Source organism: Myotis brandtii, unplaced genomic scaffold (assembly GCF_000412655.1).
Source record: "Myotis brandtii unplaced genomic scaffold, ASM41265v1 scaffold56, whole genome shotgun sequence".
In the NCBI taxonomy this organism is placed as follows: domain Eukaryota; kingdom Metazoa; phylum Chordata; class Mammalia; order Chiroptera; family Vespertilionidae; genus Myotis; species Myotis brandtii.
The window spans coordinates 1109799-1119914 of record NW_005370080.1 but is presented as its reverse complement, the minus strand read 5'-3'; the positions used below and the strand labels follow the sequence as shown (position 1 = coordinate 1119914).

Genomic DNA, 10116 nt, shown 5'->3' with positions numbered 1-10116 from the left:
TTTTTTCTTTTTTCTTTTCTATTCTGGGCCAGCTTTAGCTCTGAGGCCTCGCTGCTGAAAGCAGGTTTCTGGCCTTTACCTTCTGTATTTGACACAATGTTGCAGTCCGGCTGGCTGAAGCCCAGCTGACTAAAGCTGGTTTCTGGGGTTTTGTTTAGCTTCTATATTTGCAACATAGTTGCTTAGAGTTGCAGCTGAGAGGCCGGCAAGGCAGGCGGGGAACGTTGGAGTCCGCCATCACTGGAGCAAGCAATCCTCCCTGTTCACTTCAAGCTGCCTGGCTGCCGGCCGCCATCTTGGCTGGCAGTTAATTTGCATATCTCCCTGATTAGCCAATGGGAAGGGTAGCGGCCGTACGGCTAATTACCATGTTTCTCTTTTATTAGATAGGATATATATATATATATATAGAGAGAGAGAGAGAGAGAGAGAGAGAGAGTAAACTTTATTTAAAAAAAATCCTACCTATATTTTTTGGTTGATGTTAGGTTCTATTTATTGATTGACTTCCTTTTCCCACCAAGAATATCTTGCTACTAATATTCATTATATTATACATTCTCGTATTATATGCTCAATTAAAAATGTAGTTAAAGTCATGAGTAAAAAGGAAGGTAATATCTATTCATTTACTAGTTATTCATGATTTCAGAAATGATCCAAGTTTAGCTACCCACTGCCTCTTCTCTTTTTATAAATTTTTTTGTTTTGTTAATACTCACCTGAGGATACTTTTTCAATTGATTTTTTTTTAAGAGAGAATGGAAGGGAGTGGCGGAGACAGAGAATCAAACCCCAGACCCTTCAATCTGTGGGCTGAAGCTTTAACCACTGAGAAAATTGGCCAGGGCCTGCCTCTTCTCTTTTAAGGCAGCATGACCTATAGGAAACTTTAAATTCTAGCATAGTTGCACTAGATTTCTCAGGACTGTTATGGCAGCCTTCTGCTATTATTGCTTGCCGGGGGTGGGGGGGGCGGAGGGAGATGCTCAGAAATTCAATACATTTTTATATTTTTCCAAGTAAAACATTATTTAAGACAAACCTACTACCATATATATTAAAGCAAAGTAAAATTTATTTGGATATTTTTCATATTGCTTCTCCCTTCTATTAGTACTAATAATTGAGAACTAACTGTGCACATGAAATCAACCTTCAGTCATTTGTCCAAAGCCAGTAATAGCACCTAAAGGCCGACAGTAAGGACAGTTGATATTTTGCTTTCTGTTCACTACAGAAAGATAGTTTACATAAGCTAAGGTATGCAGGTGGGGACACCTTGAGTGCTTCTTGGTAGCCGTGCAGGCGTGACTCTTCATCTTTGCAGCTATAGCTGTGCATGGTTATTGTGTTTACTCCTGTTTCTTGAGAGTTAGACTTGGCCTGTTATAGTGCTTACGTCAGGCGTCATGGGCTTCACTCTTCCTTGAGTGCATGTGTATGAACAACTATGGCTTTTAAGACTAGTACTGAAACAAAGAGTTTGAAATTGAATAGTCAAATGGTGAAGGCATTTATAACAGATTTCTTTTCACTGGGAAGGTGAGGGCAGTCTTATTGTATTTAAATATGCTGTCATCTCTATCAGAGTACTTTCTGAAAACACATGGTAAGCATTTATCCTGAAGGGTTCTCTTCTTTTGTGTGTTCCTAAGCACTATTGAGGGTATTTAGACAACTGGTATTTACACCAAGGACATTCTGAATTAGTTTGTAGTGAATTGAATTTGATGACAAGTGTATCTGTTTCAGATGTGTCTCATTCTATTTTCAAAGAGGCCGGGATTTGTTACAGGTTCCAGAAAGAAAATCACTACCTAGCTGTACTCACAGTGCTCTGGTGTGTATTTTACGCCACTAAGATTCTTAATTCCTTCTTTACATTTATATTTGGGGGCTAAAAAAGCTAAACATGGAGATAACACGTTTCTATCCTGGAGGCAGAAATGTGTGAAAAGATGAAGGGGATTTAACCTTTTAAGTTTACTGCTCCAGTAGAATCCTCACTATATTAGAATCTCTTTTTTCCTTTGCAGACCCCTCATGTGGCCTTTTCAGATATGCATTTGAGACAGAGTTCTATGTAGAGGCTGAAATGCCTGGAAGATTTCTTGTTTCTGTCACCACTTTTCCTGGCTTTTTGCATCTCTGCCTGATTTGAATGATGTGATATTCAGAGGGACACCTTCACTGAAGTCGTTCTCCAAAAGGACACATCTGCCCAAAGATTGTATATATAATCCAAGATGGCTAGTCAGCCACCAGAAGACGCTGCAGAGTCTCAGGTCTCTGACGAGCTCGAGTGTAAGATCTGCTATAATCGATACAATCTGAAACAGAGGAAACCCAAAGTGCTGGAATGTTGTCACAGGGTTTGTGCCAAATGCCTCTATAAGATCATAGACTTTGGGGACTCCCCCCAAGGTGTCATCGTCTGTCCCTTCTGTAGGTTTGAGACATGCCTGCCAGATGATGAAGTTAGTAGCCTGCCCGATGACAACAACATCCTCGTGAACTTGACTTGTGGGAGCAAAGGCAAGAAGTGCCTGCCAGAAAACCCCACTGAGCTGCTGCTGACCCCTAAGAGGCTGGCCTCTCTCGTCAGTCCTTCTCACACTTCCTCCAACTGTCTGGTTATAACCATCATGGAGGTGCAGAGAGAAAGCTCCCCATCTCTGAGCTCCACTCCTGTGGTAGAATTTTATAGGCCTGCAAGTTTTGACCCTGTTACCACCGTGTCGCACAACTGGACTGTGTGGAACTGTACTTCCCTGCTGTTTCAGACATCCATCCGGGTGTTGGTTTGGTTGTTAGGTTTGCTCTACTTCAGCTCCTTACCCTTAGGGATCTACCTGCTGGTCTCTAAGAAGGTCACCCTTGGGGTCATCTTTGTTAGCCTCGTCCCTTCGAGCCTGGTTATTCTGATGGTGTATGGTTTTTGCCAGTGTGTGTGTCATGAATTTCTAGACTGTATGGCACCTTCTTAATTGATATTGCAAACTAAGAAATTTGACACACATTGCTATGTTTCAAATTAGGTAATTTATCAAAGATTTTATATTCTCTATGCTTAGACATATTGGCCATATGTCTGTGGTCCATTTTTCCATCAAATGTTGACACAGTGAGTTTTCATGTGTGCTGGAAGTACAAATGTTTATTTCTATTTAGGTGTTAGCAGAGAAGCAAAAATATGTAAGCTAAGCCTTCATGGAGCTCTTTGCATGAGTCTTCCTAGAGAATGGTCAGGATTTCACTCAGCCCTGCTAGGTGGACCCTGAGGGGGTGGGCAGAAGTGTTAGCCTGCAGTGGAGTCTTCATGGAAGGTTAGGAATGACCTGATTCCTCTTCTCATCATCGTTGATAATCTAAGATGCAGGGTGAACGCAAGAGGAGAGCTGTTCCAAGACATATCCACTAGAAAAGGGAGCACCCCCCACGGCTCTGTTGTTGGGGCTCCCCGTGTCCCCCTCAGCTGTTTCTCTTAGAAGTAATGCTGCTCTGTGGGGGCTGCTACTTGACTTGAGGTGCTTGTTTCCTTTACACGTGCTCCCTTGTCAAGAGGAAGCTGGGTGGGCCTCATTCCCTTGTGTGGTTTTAATCAAATATCTGTCTGCCACAATATACTAAAGAGAACTAAAAACATTTAGCCATTTGCATGAAAGGAAACTTCATGACAGTATGGCCACTTGTCTTTGAGACGCAGCCTTTCCCCATATTTATTTCCTCTCTCCTCTCCTCTCTGAAATTCTCACAGAGCAGTTATAGTTCATGAAAATCTTCATTTGCATCTTTCCTTAAAACGTTTCAGTTTAGTTTTTTTTTTAAAAAACTACATGGTTCACTTAGCCCCAACCCTTATCATGAAAATCTTCATTTGCATCTTTCCTTAAAACGTTTAAGTTTAGTTTTTTTTTAAACTACATGGTTCACTTAGCCCCACCCCTTAACCTGAGAGGGCTTCATTTAAATTAGTTGCTATAAGTTTATGAAGATTTTGTTTTTTCCCCATTGTAAAGTATTGACTAATTTAACTTAATCCTATAACAATTTGGGGGTAAATTGTGATAGTGGAAACCCAGAAAGAATGAATGAGATGTTCTGGTTCACAGTGTGATGTGCTGAGAGCCTAGATATTTTGCTGTGCTCTACTGAGTTAGCCAAAGTGTAAGGTTTAGGTTTGCGTGCCAGGCTATTGCAACAGGCCAGGCAAAAAGATGAGCAAGAAGCAGACAAGGCTGGTACCCTGCTGGAAACGACCCTTCCAGGAAGTAAAATGAAGGTGGCGGAGTCAGTTTTAGAACAGATTCAAGTTCTTACACAATTTATTTCAAGTAAAATATAAGCTATGTGACTTCAATGAATGAACTTCTTTTCAAGATGTAGGGGAAGTTGAATGTACATATTTATGAAAAGAAATTGTTCAGCATATTTTAGGTTTGAAGGAATAGAATTTCCACAGAAACTAGACAACAAAAAGCTTTTTAATCTCTAAAAACTATTACTGATGATTAACATTAAAATATTTATAACTCCTAGAAAGGGGCATTACTAAGACAACTTTAGCTTATTTGTGATGAAACATTTGTTGCGTGATATAGTTACAGTGGACCAGTTCCAAACCCCTTATTCAGGAAACATTGACACTTATTTCTAGAATAGTAGTTTGATTTCAATGATATAACTATTAACTTTGAGACTATGTATGCCCAAGGTAAGTATGACAGCAAAGTGTATGTGGGATATGGTCCAATGAATTTCAGATCCAGCTAAATACACTTACGATTTAATAAACTCTACTTTAGATGGCATTGTGAATGCAAATTCCAGAAGTTCATTTGTACTTAGAATAAATACATGGTTAGGAGATGTTTTGTGGTTTGGATTTATATATTTATAAGGTTTTTTAAAAAAATGTTCATTTTGTATGAACAAAAATGATGTTAAATTTGATATTAGAAATGTAACATTAAATAAATAGGTGAGTTGTCTGATGAGATTTCTAGAAAGCTCTGGACATGGGTACTATGTGTTGCTTATTTGTATAATGTCTGCAGTTTTAAACTCTATCCCTCTGCGCATTGTGATAGTCTTTTTTTTTAGTTGCTAGTAAGTTGAGTTGGTTGTAAAAAGTTTTTAAATGTATGACAACAAAAAACTCATTATGCTGTTGAATGAAAAAAGGAGAATGCTTCAATATTTTCTTCACTGTGATGTTTTGTTTGTCCATTAAATTGTTATTACTTCCAAACTAGAAGTTTGATTTCTCTGACTCATGGTTGAGATTTAGTGATCACTTTGGACCTGTGTTTAGCCTATCTAATAAAGAGGCAATATGCAAATTGACCATCACTCCAACACACAAGATGGCCGCCCCCATGTGCCCCCCCCCCCCCCGCTGCATGAATTTCATGCACCGGGCTAGTAGTGTTAGATAACTGCAAACATGAACTTCCAGAACCGTTGATTCAGCTAATGCCTTTATCATATGCATGAAGATTTCAGATCTGACAAAGACCCCCGCCGCATGAATTTCATGCACCGGGCCTCTAGTGTTAGATAACTGCAAACATGAACTTCCAGAACCGTTGATTCAGCTAATGCCTTTATCATATGCATGAAGATTTCAGAACCTCTGACAAAGCAGATCTAACCCATCCCACTTCTAAAAGGTCTTGATACTTAAAAAAAAAAAAGCGGGGGAGAAAAATTAGGGAAGATGAAACAAAAATACTGTATTTATCTTTAAATATATTTTTCAGTTTTAATTTGTTATCCAGATTTTTCCTAGCTGCTCAACAAAATAGAATCCATTTTGGTCAGGGAATAATTCACCTCGTGTGGTCTGGGCAAATTTAAAAAATTACCTGATATCTAAATATGCCACTTTCATGCAAAATAGAAATAATTTAGAATATGTAGCAGTAATATGCTTATGATAGTGAATTGGTACCATATATTAATCAAGAGTTACGGTTTCATTCACTTCCAAAATCTTTACATAAACCAGCGAAGACTCTGGTTAGGTGCTAGTTATGACCTGAGTGTGAACTTGTGCTCATCTGCTGAGAGACCCTCAAATGATGAGCATTTGCCTGATTGTACACAGATACTAGGCCTCAAACACACCCTGAGTTTGAAGAAATTTCCTGGCATGTTGACCAGGTCGACACGGACGCCACAGGACCTGTATTGACAGGCAAGTTGCTTTATCAGTTATAACTTTGAGCTCTGTGACGACTGGGGTACAGAAGAGGTGTCATGGAGGTGAACTAAATTCTATGTGTTTATGCATTTTGTGGGAAACTAGTTCTTTTTGCATACTCTTCTTGCTAAAAAACAAATACTTGCTTTGATTCTTTTGAAAAACTTCGGAAACACTACATTTTATTCTAGAGCCTTCCTCAAAGCCGTAAGGGTAAGATCCCTGAGAAAGTTTCATCAATTACTCTTCGAGCTTGAGTCTTACATGTTTTCCACATCTCTTTGCCTCAAACCCTTTATGAATGTTAACTCCTCTGGGAGAAACCCAAGGCTTGAAATGCTATTTTTAATGCTAAATAAAATCATTAGTCAGTAAATGAGCATCTGTTTTGTTATGTACTGAGCCAAACCCTCTCGCATTCTTCCTTTCCGCCATTTTCTTTGATTTCTTTAATGCCATTTATGGAAGAATCTAGTGCTTCTCACTGCCATCGACCTCCACACCTGCTGTGTGGGCACACACACACCTCTCCCAAGTCTTCAAGTTTTATGAAACAGATTTACAAAAGAGAACTACATTAATCTTCCACCAGTTGATAATCATGCATTTAAGTACTATTTTAAACTATTTTATGACCACTAACAACCACATTTTTGAGTTCTCATAGAATGATGGAGTCAGCTGCTTGCCTGAAAGGTAATTATTCCTTTTACAGGATTCATCATTACTGAGTGATGGTTATTAACGTTGCCTCTATTGGATGTGATTTCTTAAGATGTTCCAGCTAGAACTATGTATTTCTATGGTCAAACTTATTGTCATTACAAATTTTATTTCTAGTTAGAGTTTTAAAAATCATATATAATTATTTCCAGATCATCATTTGACTAACTCTGATGACCAGTCGAAAGGGAGCATAATGCACCGTAATGTTGTGGGCTTTCTCTACCATGAGAGTGGAGGGAGGTGGCAACAGGAGAGGGAAGAAGACTACATTCTGTTCTGGAACTGGGAAGGAAGACTGCAATGCTGGTGACTTAGTCCTCCTCCTTCCTTAGAGTTTTATATCCCAAATGGGAACCTTGCCAGATTTTCTGATAAAACATCTAAACACTCATTATTTTAATTCACATTATTGACTATCTAGTATGCATAGTATACAAATATTCTTTGACTCTTTGCAGTGATATGCCTGCATGCACACTTTATTGCTAAAATATAAAAACAATCAAGGCGTTTACAAACAGCATTTATTAAAGCAGTTGTTCCAAAATATATGACATGGGACATGTCCAAGTAGACAGAGAGCCCAAGAGGAGAGGACTCCTGCTGTGTCTGTTTACGGAACTGCGCATCCCGTGTCTTCCGGGAGAGTTCTCACTGAGCATCAGCACAGCAAAGCATAGAACATTCGGTTAAAGAAACCTGTTCAGCAGTTTGGCAGTTTAAGTGAGTGTTTTGTTAAATTTAAAACCATGAAATGTTTTCTCAAAACATCTACCAATACTTTGTGGAATTAGTGCTCTATGGAGACCATTTTGTGGAATTTTTCACTGGAGAATTGATAAAACAGTCACGATATGGATTGTGACTACAGATGTAAGCCACTGAACCAGTGCATGAATTTAAAAGACCGTGGAGAAGAAAGTCATGGTTAGGCAGTAGGTCCAAGTAGAATGTCAAAATGTAAAGGAGGCAAGGGACAGTTTTCCAACGTAAACACTTTACATTCTTATCAAAGCTTACGGAATGACACATTTGAACCACGCCTCTAACACCTGCATCGGCACCAGCCTTCACATTACACAGGGGGAAATATCTAAACATATACAGAAGGAGGTCCCAAGCAGAATAATTAACTACTGGTTATTTTTGAGCCTCCGAAAATTCTACTTAGTTCACTAAAAATGGAACCCAATGTTCCAAATTTTGAAAAACCTGTACCAGATTGTAAGTTTTGATAATCAAATGTTAAGACTGGAAAGATTTTAGCGATCACAGTCCAACTGCCTTATTTTACAGACAGTGAAACTGACACTGTGAGAACCCTGGCTGGATGGCTCAGGTGGTTGGAGTGTCATCCCATACACCAAAAGGTTGTGGGTTTGATTCCCGGTCAGGGCACATACCTAGGTTTTAGGTTCCATCCTCAGTCGGGGGTAAAATGACACAGAAATGATCGGAGTCATAGGACAAGTGACAGGCCCAATTTTTAACCAAGGTCTTTGAAGCCCAAGTCTGCTTTTTACCCTAGACTTCCACGTTGCTTAGTCAGTATCAGTCAACTTATTTTGTCCACTTATTGGCAAAGAAGTATGCAACTAGACAGAGGTTATTTTTTCCTGGAAGCTATGTCTAGCTACAAAAACATGTAATGAAGACAGGAAATAATCATCGGAATTATTCAACATCCTAACTTATTCTGGAGAAGTAAGATCAAAGCTTTTGAGTACTGAAAACCACCCATAAAAGCAACACCGAGAGCTTTGCCACACACAAGCAGGCAGCTGTTGTCCTTAGGAAAAGGAAGAGGATGTTGAGGTGAGAGGTCACAGTACATGTGGGACAATTAGCAGGATCTGGAGACTCACTCTATCTTTTCTTTCTACCAGTTGATAATCATGCATTTAAAGGAAAACTATAATTTTAACTGTTAAAAAAAAAGGTATTCCATGACACTTGTTAAAGAATGGCAAGTCAGACTTTATTCAAGGGAGCCTTTGTGAGGGGTGAAGTGGCCGTGGAAGGAGGGGAGAGAGACTGGGCTCAACTCTGACTCCAGGTAGGGCCCGTAGGGATTTAGAGTGAAGGAGCAGGTGGGGTCAGACAATGGAAAATTACTAAGAGGAACCATCAGTGGAAAGGGGGATTCTTAAAAAAAAAAGATTTTTTTTATTGATTTTTGGAGAGAGAGGAAAGGAGAGGGAGAGAGAGAAACATCCATATGAGAGTGAAACATGGATCGGCTGTCTCCAGCGCGCCCCCTACGAGGGATCCAGCCTGAAACCTGGGCATGTGCCCTGACTGGGAATTGAGCCAGCAACTTTTTGGTGCACGGGACAATGCCCAGCCAACTGAGCCACACTGGCCAGGGCGAAAGGGGCATTCTTGTTAGACTCAACAAAAATCTTGCTGAAGGCAGGCCAGGGTGGTCAGATACCAGGGGTGGGGGATTTCGCTAAACTGACTTAGCAGTATTTGTACTCAAAATGGAGTCTGCAAGGACAGAGAGGGAAGCCTGAGTTCAGGCCTGGGTGAGTTGAGGGCTCAGAGGAGTCGGATTAAAGCCAGGCCATGGAGAGTCTTTATCAATACGCACCACCTTAATTTAGACCCTTACGTGGATCGTGGCAGTATTTGAGGCAGATTTTCTGTGTGGTGGATAGGGGTCCTGTGCCATTCTGATCTCCTCAGTATCAGGAGTCATTCTCACACAGGAGGCACTGCTCTGGCGCTGGTGCCTGGGCCTCCCCTCCGTGGTGGGGCCTCCTGCGCCCTGCCCACCTCCACATCCTCACCACCATTCTTGCTCCCCAGTCACTCACATTTGGCTTTTACTACAACTATAACGAAACTGCTCTCTCAAAGGGACTGATAACTTTCTAAAAAGTAACTTCTATTTTTCTCAAAGTTATATATGTTCATGGTGGGAAAGGCTAAATGGTTGTATAAGTATGGTTTTCAAAATGTAAATTAAAGAGCAAAAAAATTATTTTAGAATAGAAAGTAATCGCCCTTAGAGGCACCTGTCTTCAGTGGGCCAGGGGAGGAGCAAGAGGACCTGGGAGGCTACTGGCCTCTGTGCCCACTCTCAACCGCTCAGTACCTGCATCTTCAGAGGTAGCTGGGGCTCTAATTCTTGAGCTTCTCCAGGGTTCTGGTGCCTGAATTAGGTTGCTTCTTTTTGG

General features: G+C 40.4%; 1 protein-coding gene across 5 annotated transcripts in view; it reads left to right on the top strand.

Annotated features, from left to right (window-relative positions):
• The window catches only part of RNF182 (ring finger protein 182), a 40410-nt gene extending 36545 nt beyond the window's left edge, over nt 1-3865 (top strand). For all 5 annotated transcript variants that reach the window (XM_005878410.2, XM_005878408.2, XM_014549576.1 and 2 more), the window contains one exon: nt 2040-3865. In XM_005878410.2, the coding sequence (XP_005878472.1) occupies nt 2250-2990 (741 nt within the window). In that variant the 5' untranslated portion in view covers nt 2040-2249 and the 3' untranslated portion in view covers nt 2991-3865. The remainder of the gene's footprint in view (nt 1-2039) is intronic.
• Nucleotides 3866-10116: the final 6251 nt, after the last annotated feature.